The sequence below is a fragment of the Bos indicus x Bos taurus genome, chromosome 29 (assembly GCF_003369695.1).
Source record: "Bos indicus x Bos taurus breed Angus x Brahman F1 hybrid chromosome 29, Bos_hybrid_MaternalHap_v2.0, whole genome shotgun sequence".
Classification (NCBI taxonomy): domain Eukaryota; kingdom Metazoa; phylum Chordata; class Mammalia; order Artiodactyla; family Bovidae; genus Bos; species Bos indicus x Bos taurus.
The window spans coordinates 24,769,813-24,785,463 of NC_040104.1; the positions used below are offsets into that span (position 1 = coordinate 24,769,813).

Here is a 15,651-nt window from a genome sequence, read left to right on the forward strand (position 1 = left end):
TGGAAATGCTTCCCCCTCCTTCTTCTCAGGATTACTACTTGAGCACAAGTCCCAGATCCTTCCAGACTCTAATTTACCATCCCCCCTCGTCTCAGTTGGCAAGTCTCTGTGATTTGCTTGCATCTGTCTTGGAGATCACTTCCCTGTGTCTCCAATGCATGGCTCACATTCCTGCTCTCCTGTGAACACTCCAGGCAAGAATCCTGAGGTGGTGCTCCTGGGCTGGGCCTTACTTGCCCTCCTGCTGTCCTCAGGCTTCCAGCCCAGGGACCCACCGTCAGGAAGAGCAGTTCCATGTCCTCTGGGTCCCCACCATCTCTGACATATTACACATGCCTCACCCCTCCTCCTCTGGGAAAACAGTAACCTTTGAAATTTCCCTTTATGATGAAGAGGCAGAGATGGCACAAGGAGTTCCAGACACGCCATCCCTGTGAGAGCTCCTGCATGAAATTTCCTCCCAAGATTATCTTCCTGAACTCACAGAATAAAGCTCAGTCCTGCTTTTCTGATTGATACAGCTATTCTCTGACATCATACACTCCAGCATTCTTGTGATAAATCAGCTTTCTCTGTATCCTTCCTGAACCTTCTATCCTGATAATTTAACAGACATCTGGACTTTTCCTGTTCATTTTTATGGTGTCACTTCTACACGATATCATAGCAAAATTCCTCACTGTAGTTCAACCTTCCTGGGATTGCAATGACCTCTCAATATGACCTACTGTTATAACTATCAACAGCTTCTGACCATGAATACACTTGAAGCTGGAAGACTCCCTTTTCCAGGGCTGAATCTACCCTCTTGTGTGTACTGGAGGTTTGATTTTCCTGAGTTTTATCTCCTTCCTTTCCTGCTGCTGTACCCTGAGGTCCTAGCTTCATCCTGAGCTGTCTCTTATAAGGTACCCGTTCTGCTGTTTCATTTGCCCTGTTGCTCGCATTCTTTACTCAACTCCCTTTTTCTATTGTTAGTCTTTGGAATTCCCAGGTGGCTCAGGTGGTAAAGAATCCACTTGCCCTGCAAGAGACCCAGATTCGATCCCTGGGTCAGGGAGCTCCGCTGGAGAAGACAATGGAGTACTCTTGCCTGGTATTCTTGCCTGCCACTCCAGTATTCTTGCCTGGAGAATTCCATGGAGAGAGGAGCCTGGTGGGTTACAGTCCATGGGGTCCCAAAGAGTCGGACAAAACTGAGCAACTAAGCACACACACACTTCACAGCAAAAGTCAGTACATTACGATGGGGGGTGAAAAACACATTTGTCTCCTGGAGTGAGACTAGAAACGGGCAGGAAAAGCCCAATATGCTACATTCTGAAAGTTGCCAGATTGCACAATCTAGGAAAATTCGATGTCAGTGAAGAATAACACTGCTGTTTTGAATGCTGTGTTCTGGTCAGGAGGATTTCCCAAACTTTTTTTCCTTCTTTCTTTTTTTTTGCTTCCACCCCAGTTCTCATTTGCTCCACTAGCCAAGTGAGAGTATATAAAGCACCGGCCCCGTCTCCCAGGCAGGCAGCACAGGCAGCTCAGCTTCACCAGGAGCCTCAGCAGGAGGGCACGGCCACAGGTGAGGTGCTAGAACTCTCCAACACTTTTCCTCTTCGGAGACTCTCTCTTCAGCAGCATTCTTGCGCTGCAGCCCAACTCTGCTTCCTTCCTGAATCTACTGTTCTGACCATTAGAATCCACCAGATTGAGCACTTCAGGGAGTAGGGCTCATCTTGTCTGCATCTTCTGTGCAGGCAGCGATGGGGTGAGCACGCAGGCCACAGACACATGTGCCTCGTTCACCTCGTCTCGTATCACAGAGAGGCAGCATGAACACACTCCTCTTGCCTTTGGGAAACTTGCAGTGCAGCTGGGTCTCAGGGCTGATAGAGGATGACTGGACTGGAAAGTGGTTTATGCTAAAAGCACGTTGCAATCCTTCACACAGGAAATCATTGGGATTCCAAGATTTCATATGGAAATAAGAGCTGGATCCTCTGTGTTACAACCTATCGTCTGTCTACTGAGATAAAATTCAGAGGGGTTTATGTTCGGAATGTAAGAGTGTATCCACATTACAACTCAGCCCCAAGACCTGTCATTCTTGATTGACTCCGCTCATCTCTCTGTTGCAGGATGAACCTTTCCACGGGCATCATTTTCTGCTTCCTGATCCTGGGCGTCAGCAGCCAGAGATGGGGGACATTCCTCAAGGAAGCTGGTCAAGGTAAGGACCAAAGGATGGGCCAGGGGAGGCTGTGTCTGCTTCCCCAGGATTGACCTGAGCAGAGGACACATCCCCACAGGGCAAAGGCCACAGGTGGGCAGAAAAGAAGCTTAGTTTTCATGGTAGCACTTCCCGAAGCTTTTCTGGCCAGCTTTGCACTCTTTTAGGGGATCCCCAAGCCCGAGGTCACATAAAGTTTAGGCCCCAACTTTCAGCAGGAGTGAGGAAGACATCTGGGGGGCAAGGTATCTGTTGCCAAAATACCAGTAAGGCTCTCCTACCGCCTCGTGGGCAACTAGAGATGGCTCATTTCCAAGTCTCCTGTAGCCATGAAGTGGGTGCAACTGCTGAATACTTATAAATAAAATACTTGATTTTTTAGTAGCTGCCCAGGACTGTCTAAGAGCTTTATATGCAGGAATCGACTCGTTTTCCCCCTCAGGGTTTAATCCTTGAGTCCTGCAATGTAGGGACCATCACCCCTTATCAGAGAACCTGCTGCCCCAAGAGATTAAGATAGGGTCCAACATCCTCCAGCAGAGCAGGATTGAACCCAGCATCCTGAGACCTTGCTGTTGACTTCGGCCCTTCTACTGCCTCCCAGACAAGAGTACACGTGGAGGGTGAGGGGTCTGTGAACACGTGTCCTGCTCTTTATCTGAGCAGATGGGAGAGAGTGGGGGTTGCTGCCTTTGGAAGGAAACCCGATAGAGCTCCCCTCCCCACAGTAAATGGCAGCATGAGTTTCCTTGATGATGGTTCTGCTGAGGCTGAGACCTGGCGAGAATCCTATAGCAAGAGATATAGACCTCACTAGCCAGAGCAAACTGGCCATAATTTATTTCCCAAAACTATTTGGTGTTATTATTTTTCTGTGATAATTGCTGAATAATTGTTTTAAGCATTTGTTCTTAATTCCATCTAAATTCACACAGGCCCAGATAAAAGTATCTTTTCATCTCTTAGGTCAGTGTTGTTCAAGGGGCACTCTAGGATGACTTGCATGAGAATTAACCGTGGTCTGGGTGCTTTGTGGAATGCAGGTGCCTGGATCCACACACAGTCCCTTCCCTGAACCACAGTCCCTGGGGCTCTCTGCAAATCTGTCCATTATTGAGCACCCCACTTGATTTTGTGCACAGTAAACACTGAGAACCACTACCTTGTTTTGCACCCAAGGGACAAATATGTCGTGCATTTGGAAGCACTTATTAAGCAACTCTAGACTCCAGGGAACTATTTAAATCTGTAACTCAGGGTGCATAGCTATAGTAAGAATATCATAGCCCTCAACCAAACTATTTTTCTGAACAGTGGAAATAGCTAACACCTAAAATAAAGATAAGTTATCTCATAGAGATATTACATAAACTATTATTATAATCCATGTTATATTTTCCTCTTTTCCCTAATGAGCTAATCATTTAAACCTTTGCCATTTTATTCTATTTAGGTTGGGTTTTCTGTCCATGCCTCCCTGATCTCCATCCAACTTTATTTATTTTTTTGCCCTACTCTTCTAAGGACCAGAGAGGTGATAGTATAGTGAGCACCGACAATGTTCCATAAACTCAACCTGTATTTCCTCAGTTCTTCTGCATAACCACCCTGAGGGAGGCATTACTCCTCCATTTTACTGGAGAGGACACTGAACTTTAGAGCTGGTGGGTCAGTTGCCCTTTTTCTGCATCTGATTACCCTGTTTCTTCAAAGCCCTCTTAGGGAGCTCACCTTTATCACCTGCTGATTTAATTCTGACGGTTGCCCATGTGCAAACATGCCCTGAGTATTCAGATGTACTCAGGCCCGAGTTAGTCCCCAGGGCTGGATTTCTCCCCTTGACCAGCTGGGAGTATCCTATATCCACAGCCTTTCTCAGTATCGTCATTCTCAAGCTCTGATCAGAGCCTCTCCTGCATCTTTCCAGGTGGAGGTTCATTGTATAAGCAAACATCCCTTAAAGAAAGCATTGACCGCTTCTTCACAGACATCACACACCTCCAGAAACAAAGTTCTGACAGACTTAGAATGAAATCAAACAGAATAAACCTTGCATCAAGTGTGATACTCACAACTTCAGATCAGGGAAGGAAGTGAGAAGTAAAGAAGTATTCATTTCAAGCCAATAAAATAATCTCCAAGGGCTTGGTCGAAGGCTGAAACCTAAAATCAGTGGGAGGAAATGATTTATTTCTCTTTCACCAAAACATGATCACATTCATATCATCATTTTCTTTTCTTCCCAGGGGCTAAAGACATGTGGAGAGCTTACCAAGACATGAAAGAAGCCAACTACAGGGGTGCAGACAAATACTTCCACGCCCGTGGAAACTATGACGCTGCCCGAAGGGGACCTGGGGGTGCCTGGGCTGCTAAAGTGATCAGGTACCAGGGTCCCTGGGGATGCAGGGATGGGTGAGCAGAGCTTGGCTGCCTAGGACAACCTGGAGGGGCCAAGCCCTGGAGAACTTTCCTGTAGGCTGTGGGCCCTCTTCCTCTTACCCACCTTCCTGCTCTGTGCCCAGTGTGAAGTCTGAGGGGCTGAAGAGCAGAGCAACTTGGTGGGACAGGCGACTCTCCACCCTTTCTCTATGGGTGCTGTTCACCCAGCACAGGGCTGAGGTGGGCTGAGCCCGGGAGCCTCAGGGTTGTAGCCCCTCTTTCCTTGGCTCCTCTCAGAGTCATTGATCCCTTGGAAAGAGGAGAGATGGGGAGGGTGGGGCTGTGGCTCATAGTCCTGGATTAATCCCCTCCGTGCCCTCTTCCTTTCCAGTAACGCCAGAGAGACTATTCAGGGAATCACAGACCCTCTGTTTAAGGGTATGACCAGGGACCAGGTACGGGAGGATTCGAAGGCCGACCAGGCTGCCAACGAATGGGGCCGGAGCGGCAAAGACCCCAACCACTTCAGACCTGCTGGCCTGCCTGACAAGTACTGAGCTGCCTCTCTCTCTGCTCAGGAGATGGGGCTGTGAGTCCCTAAGGGCAGGGACACTGACCTAGAGAGTTCTCTGTCCTCAGAAGGCAGCAGATCTAATAAATGCTCAAGAGATGGAATACTGAGACTGTGTGTCATTCTTTGGTATAAGGACAGCCTGTTAGTTCCCAGGGGTGATGGCCAGACACCGATATGAAGGCTGAGCCTGTGCTTGTGTGTTTGGCTCTGGGATAGAATCTCAGCATCATTCAGGACAGACGCCCTCTCCAGCCTTCCCTAATCAGACCCGCTCCCTCTCCAGACCCCTCTGGTTACACTGAGGCCATTTCCAGGCCCTTCTCAGTCAGGCCTTCTCACTCCCTGCCATTGTGTCCTGTCCCCTTCTCTGTCCCCAGGTCTAGTCCCCTATCCTGTCCTCGGTGCTCTCTGTGTGGGGCATGGACACAGGAGGACTGGATGGTGGAATCCTGCTCCAGAAACTGCCACCTTGATCTCCTGTTCATTACTCAGCAGCACCTACAAATCCAACCAAGAACCAGTTTCTGTCTGTGCATCCAGAACTGCTCCAGTGCTGCTCCCTTCCATTTTCCTTGCCTTATACAAGTTCCCAGGAACAAACATGTCAAGGAGTGGAGGAATAATGGCAACATGAAAATTCAGAGGCCAGGCACCTTTGTTTGCCTTGGATATGATTCATGTCCTTGAGAGGAAGTCGTTTTCCCCTCCTGGTCCTTTCTCAACCCAGGGAAGCCAGCAGCAGTTACTTATTGAGGAAAACTGTCTCTTAACAAAGGGGTTTGGGTCTGCTGTTGTTGCTGTTTAGTCCTAAGTCATGTCTGACTCTTTGGGACCCCGTGGACTCTGTCCATGGGATTCTCTAGGCAAGAATACTGGAGTGGGTTGCCATGGGTCTGTTAGAGCACAGGAATTATGAGTGATTCTGTAAATCATATATTCCTAGAAAACCAAGAAACTTCTTTCTCAGATAAAAACTTTGGTTTTGGTGTTCAGCTTGTTTTGTTTTCAGATTTGATGTTTAGGAATTTTTCAGATTCCAAGAAGTAAAATAATCTAAAATCTTAAAGGATGGTGAATAGGCTTCTGTATCCAACTTTCATCTCGAGTAACAATACACTTATTTTTCTCTTTTAAAAAAATTTGGAAAGCTTGTTTATCCAACCTTGCCAATCATCCTTTCTCTAATGTTTCCTTTCTTTCCCCTCATTTTGCAAAATTTTAGACCTTCAGCACCTGGGTTAGAAATCTAACAGAGAACAATCTCATAACAAAGGCTGCTTACAACCTGGGGTCCATTCAGACTCTACCATCAAAACCCTAAACTCAGCAGAGCTTTGAGCCTGTTCTCAGCAGCTGACGGGCAGCCACATTCTCCTCAATCCCAGCTAACTTTCCCCTGCTTTATTTAGTCAGAGACTCACTTTTCTGAGATACAGCCATTATCCTCCTTAAACTTCTCCTACCTACATCTCTGACAAGGCCTTCTGATGGAACCTGTATGAGAAAGCTCTCTTGTAACTACCTTATATCCACACTTTTTCTTCCTCCTTGACGGGGAAATTCAACGTCTTTCCTCTCTAGAGATCATATTCTCATTAATTTTCTCCCCTCGGGAGTGCTCCTCAATCCCACATTCAGAGTAGAAGTGTGTGTTTATTTACTCTGAGCTCCACACCTACCCTTCTTTGCCTGGCTTGTGATTCTGGAGCTGGACCCTATAAACACATCCCCGGTGCCAGCTGGCCACGGTGCTAATCTCTGCAGTTTGGGTGCTCTAGGGACATTGCAGGAGAAAGCACTTTCTGGTTAGTGCTTCCCTTCCCCCAGCTCCTGTGGCGCTCTTGTCCTGCACAGGACACCTGGGGACATTCATCTTAGCAAGGAAATTGTGCTTGTTCATCACGATACATGCCACACCTCAGAGTCCAGACCCTCTGTATCTGCTTCCTCAATAAATTCCCACATTGAAAACCCAGACTTCAGTCCATGTCACTCTTCACTCTGGCACCTTTTCCTCTTCCTCTTTATCGTCAAACTTGAGAGTCTGTCCATCTGCACTTCCTGCTTCCTCTCTTCTGACTCACACTAGAACCCCCACCAGCCTGATCTCTGTCCCCACCACTCAGCAAAACAGCTCTGGTCACCAGTGACCTCCGTGGTGCCAAGACAGCTGACAAGTTCCTGTCTCATATCAGGAAGGCTCTGAGACACGCTCAGCACAATTGTCCTCTTCCTCCTTTCTGGAAGGTTCTCTCTTGGCTTCATAATACCATACCCTCCTTTTGTTTCCCTTTAATTTTCCTTTATCCCCTTAACTGGGTCTTTTCATCTCCCTAAACTCTAAGGGTCCCTCAGACTTGGTTCTGGTTCTCACTTTCTTTAAGTTTTTTTTTTCTCTTTATTTCCCCCTAAACTTATTTAATTGAAGGAAAATTGCTTCACAATATTGTGTTGGCCTCCGCCATACAACAACATGAGTCAGCCACAGGTATACATGTGTCCCCTCCCCCTTTAACGTCCCTCCCACCTCCCACCCCTTCCCACCCCAGGACTCTCACTTTTTATGTCTCTAAATTTTCTCCAAGTGCAGGAAATAGCACCTATACACTGATGGCTCCGAAAATTACACCTCCCCTGCTCAGAAACCTGGTTTCCCAGCCCCGTGCTTGAATATCCAACTGACCTCTAGACACCTCTGCTTGGATGGCTTCCAGAGATCTCACAGTCAGCATGTCCCAAAGGGAACTCTCATCTGCCTCCAGAACTTTTCACCTGCAGGCCCCTCCGTTTCAGCAGATGACACCACTGTTCCCTCTGTTACTCAGCCCAGAAATTGAGACATAAGCTTGATGCTTCCCTTCCCTTTACCCCACATCCAATCCACTAGCAAGTCCTGTGATTCTATTTCCAGATTTCATCTCTAATCCATTAACCTGCTCTCATGGGCACCTCCAAGACCATTTCTCACCTGGGTTCCTGCAGCCGTTGTCTAACTAGTCTCCCCATCTTCATGGTTTCCCTTTCTGCTTAAGTTGGCTGTATAACTTATCATCTAAACCAAGTCACTTTCCAGAACGAAAAGGGACATTAGTAATAATCATACCAGGATGACAGGAATAAACTGGGACTGTCACAGACAAAAGAGGCCTGTTTCTCTAGCACACAGACTGATAGTTGAAGCCATAGTCTGATCCTGTGTCCCTTCTACTTAAAACTCTTCAGCAGACCTGGTCTCTGGTCATGTTCTGGCCTCATCTCATGCCATACCCTCCCAGCTCTCTGCTCTCCAGCCACATTGGTTTTCCCTCAGTCCCACCAATGAGTCAAACTCTAATTTATAGGTATGTGGTATTGCCTTTGCCCTGAACATGCTTCCCACCCATCCTTCACAAGGCTGCTTCCATCTTTCCTGCACCTCTTACTTGAAATTCCTCTTCAGGATGGCCTTCTCCGACTCGACATGGGTAGCCTACCATGGCTATTACTTCTTTCCTAGCAATCATCAATATGTGAGATGATTTTATTCATTTCTTGGCTTGCTTTTTCTGTTATTTTGTGTTTTTTTTTTTGGGGGGGGGGTGGCGTGTTTTGATGGTTTTCTTGGTCTGTATTCAACCCTAGATTGTAACAATTTCTGTCTCATTTAACTTTAAATATCTAGCACTAAGCACAGTATCTGGCATGTAATAGGACTTCAATGCTTACTGAACAAGTGAATGAGTGAAAGAATTAATTTTTTTAACTAACTAGTAAAAAGGGAATTTTTTCAGGGTAATACATTATGAAATGTACTTCCATTATACTGCATCATCTTTATCCATTCACTAACTGGTGGACTTTAAGGTGCTTTAGATGGTTTCCATATCTTGGCTGTTGTAAATATGCTGCAGTTAACACAGGGGTGCATGGATATTTTCTCTTTATATTTTTAAATTGAGGTATAATTGATGTACAATATTTCATAAGTTTCAGATGTCCAACACAGAGATTCACAATTTTTAAAAAGTATACGGCATTTATAGTCATTATAAAATACTGGCTATATTTCCTGTGCGTCCTTATAGCTTGTTTCATACAGAGTAGTTTGTACCCCGCAATCCTCTACCCCTATCACGCCCTTTCCTCCCTTCTCTCTCCCTACCGGTAATCACTAATTTGTTCTCTTTAACTGTGAGTCTCTTTTTTTGTTGTTATACTCAGGTTTATTTTTTAGATTCCACATATAAGTACATCAAAGTTGTCATCACACACAAAAAAATTGTCATTGTGTATGGTGATGGGTGGTAACTAGACTTATCGTGATGATCGTTGCACAATATATACAAATATCAAATCATTGCACTGTATACTTGAAACTAATGTCCTGCTGTATGCTAATGATCTCTCAACTAAAGCAATAATAAAAGCTATTCCAGTCATCACCCGGTATCCCTGGAAGAGAGGAACCAGAGAGCCTGAGCTTGTGTTTGATCCATTTCGAGTCAAGTCCCTCGGCACCCCTCACAGAAAGTTCTTTCTCCAGAGAAAGTTAATTTAAGCCTAAATAAACTGAGAACAGAAAACGGTCATCACCTGGGATTTGGCTAGAAATGCAAAATCTCAAGCTGTACCTCAGATCTACCACAGCAGGCAGGACCAGTTACATAATGTATGGTACCAGTCCCAAATAAACATGTTCAGAAATTCTTAAAAACTCCAAGATGATGAAAGCGGGGCATTAAACCAAGCACAGGGCTGTGCTACGCATGGGGCTCTGCATGGCTGCACAGCCTCAGGCCACGAAGACGGGCGGTTTAACTAGGAAAAGCCGAGGAAGTCAAAACACTGATATAAAGCCATGAAACCCAGGCTTTGCCTATTAGTATCAGATAAAATCGTGCCTAGGTCACTAGTATATGTCATCTTGAATATTCAGACGGAGTCAGAGTAGTCCATCTGGAATAATGTATTATTACCTGGGCAAGCTGGGAAAACCCCAGTCTAGGAAAATATTCTCTGTATTTAGGACACAGCAGTGCCAGTGTTTTTCTGAGTCCTCTGGGAAGAAATACCAAGCAGGAATTTCCCAGCCTCTCTTGCGGTTTGTATTTTATCCACTAGACCAAGGTTGACTGGAAGCTCCAGGCTAGTCATCTCTGCCCAGCAGCGTTGTGTTGTAATTCTGTACTGCTCCTCAGGAAGTTTCATGGTACCCAGATTTCTTTTAAATGAATGGGTGAGAAAAACTGGGTTTGCTCAAAATTTTACCCTAAAGTTACTGTTCCCGACAAAAGGGGCAATTTCAGTCCCTTGTTGAGCCACAGAACAGTTAAGATGATAAATTTTATATTATCTTCATTTTTTAATTAAAAAAAAACAAACAAAAAATAAAAATTAAAAAAAAAAAAAAAAAAAACCTTGCCATGTGGAACTAGAAGGGACAGAACCCCGGTGGAATTTCAGCAGATGGGCCCTGGGGCAAAGGGCAGGTCAGGGTTGAGCAGGGGCACGACCAGAGGGCAAGTGCAGAGGTGTCCGTGAACAGCGCCCAGGATGAGAGACAAACTTGGGCTCTGAAACTGAGAACAAGAATCTGGGAACAAGTCATCGAGGGCCTGGTCAACAACTTTTAATCAATACTCAATCTAAGAAAGAGAGAGGGGGACTCCCCTGGTGGACCAGTGGTTAAGACTTCACCTTCTAATGCAGGAGTATGGGTTCAGTCCCTGGTCAGGCACCCCACTCCAGTACTCTTGCCTGGAAAATCCCATGGACGGAGGAGCCTGGTAGGCTGCAGTCCATGGGGTCGCTAAGAGTTGGACACGACTGAGCAACTTCACTTTCACTTTTCACTTTCATGCATTGGAGAAGGAAATGGCAACCCACTCCAGTGTTCTTGCCTGGAGAATCCCAGGGACGGGGGAGTCTGGTGGGCTGCCATCTATGGGGTCACACAGAGTCGGACATGACTGAAGTGACTTAGCAGTAGCAGTAGCAGCAGGGAGCTAAGATTCCACATGCCTTGCAGTCAAAAAAACAAAACATAAAACAAGCAATATTGTAAGAAATTAAAAATAAATTTAAAAATAAAGTTTTTTAAAATGATCCACATCAAACAAAATTTTTTTAAAAAATAAAGAGAATTTTATTTGAGCCAACATGAAGATTACAACTCAGGAGACAGTCTTTCAGAAAGTTCTGAGGGGAATTCCCTGGCGGTTCAGTGGTTAGGACTCTACCCTTTCACCACTGAGGGCACAGGTTCGAACCCTGGTCAGGGAACTAGTAAGGTCCAGTAAGCTTTGGGATGTGGCCAAAAATAAACAATTAAAAAAAAAAAAGCCCTGAAGACTGTTCCACCCATTAGAGGTCAAAGCAGTTATATGTTTTTGAGACAAAGAGTTATACATCAAAGTATGACACCGACAGTTGACATAGTCCAACAAATGAGTAATGCGTCATTGTGACTCCTTACAGGATCAAGGAAGGAAGGCTTAACTCCTAAGGAGTTACCTTGCTGGTGCCAGGAGGAAATTGCTTTTTTTTTTTTCTTTTTTGGCAAGCAGGCATTCCTGTGTCTTTTAAGGGAATCTAGTTAATGTAACACAGACTCACAGTGTACACTAAAGGGGAGAGGATAGTAGTTCAAAAGGCAAAGAAAATTTTACGTTAAATTTTTTTCTTGTCCTGCCTTAAAATAATTTTTTTCATCAGTTTTAAATACCAAGCTCAAGGATTGGGGATTTGGATTTGGAAAGCAGAGGGGAGCTATGAAAGTTTCCAGTTGGGAAGGGGTTGAAGGCTATGCCTCAGAGGATAAGGATTCTGACAGAGAGTCTCCAATGAACTTCCCATGAGACCCAAAGAACCAGTCACTCTGAGGGGCTGAGGTTTATCTACCAACTAGGATAACCTGAACAATGTGGGGATAGGAGACAAGTTGAAGGAGGTTAAACTAGGCCTTAGGTCTACAAGTCCAGGTCGGGGGCAGGATTCCCACATCTGTATTTGTTAACAAGACCGGCGATGATTCTAATGTGTGGCAAGTCTGTGAATCACCTGAGTGACACTGAAGGTTGGTTCCATTGTGATGTGCTGGGACCACGTGGTGGTGGTAGGGGGCAAGGCAGTGTTTAGAAGCGTTAGAGAAAACCACAGGACCCAGATAGTGCCACTGGTGCTAAAGCCCACAGAACTGAGACTGTAATAATCAACCAAGTTGCAATTTCAACCCTCCCCAGAAATGTAATCTTAACCAGTGGAACTTTGTGGTCAGAGGTAATCTGCCAGTGGGCCTTCTCCATTCATCCCATCTCACCACCTCCACCCCCAAGAGATAATATGCATAAGTCTTAATGGTCCCTTTTCCACAAAAAGATATCCTGATCGACAAATAATTCTTTCTTTTCTTTTGCTAATAACTCCCTTGTCTCACCCTTCTTTCTATAAAAGCCCTCCCCTTCGTATACCCATTCAGAGCACTCTTCTAGTTATTAGATGGGATGCTGCCTGATCATGAGTCATTGAATAAAGCAATTAGACCTTTAAATTCACTGTTCAATTTTGTTTTTTAACAGAAGCGAAGGAAGTTCCCTAAAGACTGATGTGATTGTCTCAGTAAGAAGTAACGACAATGTGGACTGGTGGCAACAGAGAATAGAAAAATAAGTAACTGTTGGAAACAATCACCAATGTTGAATTGAGGGAATTTACCTAGTAACTGAAAGTGAGGGTTGAGGAAGGGGGAAGAGACAAGATAACAAGATTTTGAGCCTTGATCAGGGCAGTGACAAATTATATACAGACAAGGAAATTATTCCAATTTTGGGCTTCCTGTTCTTGTCCATTCATGAAAATCAATTACACAGGTCTGATCATTACTGGGTAAAATGATATTCCAAATATTTCAAATAAGAGCTAGTATTTATTACCGAGACACAGGCACTACGTTCTGCATTTTGTAGGTAGTTTTGCTTTACACTTATTATCTCATTTAATCCTCCGTTACCTAAGGCAGGGCTACTATTAACCCCATTTCACAGATAAGGAAACTGAAACCTGCAGAAACAAAGCAACTTACCTGAGGTCAATAAGAAAAAGAGCAGACACTCAAAGCCAGTCTGCCTCAGAAACTGCCAACTACAAATTGGCACTTGTCAATTGCTTCTACAAGGATTAAATCATGAACTGAAGGAATTCAGGGTAGAGACCAAGAATGAAACACTCCAGTGACCTGGGAAAAACTGAACAAGTCTTCAGATAGCTATTTTCAGAAGACTTTATGAGCTCAATCCTTGCCTCTCCTCTGCTGCTGCTGCTGCTAAGTTGCTTCAGTCGTGTCCAACTCTCTGCGATCCCACACAGGGCAGCCCACCAGGCTCCCCTGTCCCTGGGATTCTCCAAGCAAGAACACTGGAGTGGGTTGCCATTTCCTTCTCCAATGCATGAAAGTGAAAAGTGAAAGGGAAGTTGCTCAGTCATGTCCAACTCTTAGCGACCCCATGGACTGCAGCCCACCAGGTTCCTCCGTCCATGGGATTTTCCAGGCAAGAGTACTGGAATGGGGTGCCATTGCCTTATCCGTGCCTCTCCTCTAGAAGAGCACTAAAATCATTAACAGTGACATCTGTTCCTCCTGACCAGTAGCAAGGTTCTGCCAAAATGTGTGCTTGGCTGCAAGCACCCTCCTTCACTAAAGTCATTTGTAACACTCCTCACTCCTACCTCTTTGGAACAGTTTCTTAGAGCTATCTGAAATGCCATCTCCCAGATTATAGCGTTGTAGCCACGTGTTCCGGGAAACAAACTCACTCAGAAGGACAATGCAGATAGTGGAGTGCAGTTTATTACACCAGCGGGCCCAACGCAGAGTCTCCTCTTAGTCAAGGACCCCGACCAACATTTGTGAAAATCTTTTATACCCCATGTGTACCCACCAGTGTCTGAACCCACCACTCCAAATTCCTTGAGACTTACATAAACAAAGGAAGGGTAAATACAATCCCAATAACCCCATCATTCACGTGTTATGTGTTCAAACAGTTAAACAATTGGCCAATAATCAATAAGCCCGAGGTTACACTCCGATAGGTACAGAAAAATTTATGGCCTGTCCAGAGGGGGTCTTATCCTTCTGTTGTTGTTCCCATAGGCACTAAACACAGAGTTCAGAGTCCATTGGAGAGGTGGCCAAGCATGATCAGCATGAACAGGCCTAAGATGGAGTCCAGGCCCTGTGAATTCTCTATTCAATAGTTCTCATTTTGCCTCAAATAAAACAACTCACAACTGTCACATTGTGCTTTTCCCCACAATGGACAAAGCCAGGCTAGCAGCCACTCTGCTACCCTGAAGCTCTGTTAAACCACCAGTCAGGCCTGGGTGCAGGCCTAAAAGTGAGACAAGCACAGGGCAAGTGAAAGACTACAAGTTGTACTTGCAAACACTGCCTAATATCCAAGTAGACTGTTCAAATATAAATGTTTAACTGAATGGGATTTTTGCCAGCTGAACTGATTGTAGCTGTATTGGGTTATTGACATGTGAGTCTGTAAAGAGTGAAAACCCTCCTATTACTGTCAGATTTTGTCATTACACAGTGACCATGCAAAAGATGGTCTAGAGGAAATCCCAGGAGGAAACTGCCTGAGCTGGCACAACTGTGCAATCATTTATGACACATCTTTCTAGGGCACATTACATCTATCCTCATTTATCAAAAGGGTACAGAGAATTTTCTAGCATTAAAGGAAAAAAAATTTCACCCGAATTTATTTTCCAAGGAAAACAAGCAAAAATCCCATTCAGTTGGTAAGGGACAGGGAGGCTTGGCATGCTGCAGTCCATGGGGTCACAAAGTCAGACAGGACAGAGTGACTTAATTGATAGGAAATCTATTATATTTGGTCTTCATCACCTTGCCTGGGCACCGAGTTCCTAAAACCCTTGGAATTTCCAAAGTGACAGGTGTCTTTTTGATGTTAATAAGGTGACTTTCGACCACACCTAAGGATGCGGGCTGGCTGACAGTGCAGCCAACCCCCCGTGATTAAAGGGCTGGAACTTCCAGTCCTGACACTGGCCATTGGCCACTGAACTCAACCTCCAGCCCGTATCCCAAGACTGCTGCTGCTTTATCTACAGCTTCTGCTTGGTGAACACGTAGCCTTCCATCTGCAGTGGCACTGGGAGAGGGCACGGAAATTCCTTGCCCCTTCCCCATACCATCCCCTCCATCCAGCTATTCCTGAGTTATAGGCTTTTATAATAAATTGATAAATCTACGTAAGTAAAATGTATCTCTGGAGATCTGCAAGCCACTCTAGCAAATTAATAGAACCCAAGGAGTGGATCATGGGAATCTCTGGTTTATAGCCAACTGGTCAGAAACACAGGCACACATGGGCAATATAGTGGGTTCAGTCCCCAGACCACAGCAATAAAGCGAGTCACATGAATTTTTAGTTTTCCAGTGCATAGAAAAGTAATATTT

At 45.2% G+C, this 15,651-nt stretch overlaps 1 protein-coding gene across 1 annotated transcript; it reads left to right on the forward strand.

Annotated features, from left to right (window-relative positions):
* Positions 1–1,472: 1,472 nt before the first annotated feature.
* LOC113885875 (serum amyloid A protein-like) lies at positions 1,473–5,287 on the forward strand. The gene is made up of 4 exons (XM_027531638.1): positions 1,473–1,576; positions 2,133–2,224; positions 4,471–4,609; positions 4,998–5,287. Exons 2-4 carry the CDS (start codon positions 2,134–2,136, stop codon positions 5,161–5,163), a joined length of 396 nt encoding a protein of 131 aa, XP_027387439.1. The 5' UTR covers positions 1,473–1,576; position 2,133; the 3' UTR covers positions 5,164–5,287.
* Positions 5,288–15,651: the final 10,364 nt, after the last annotated feature.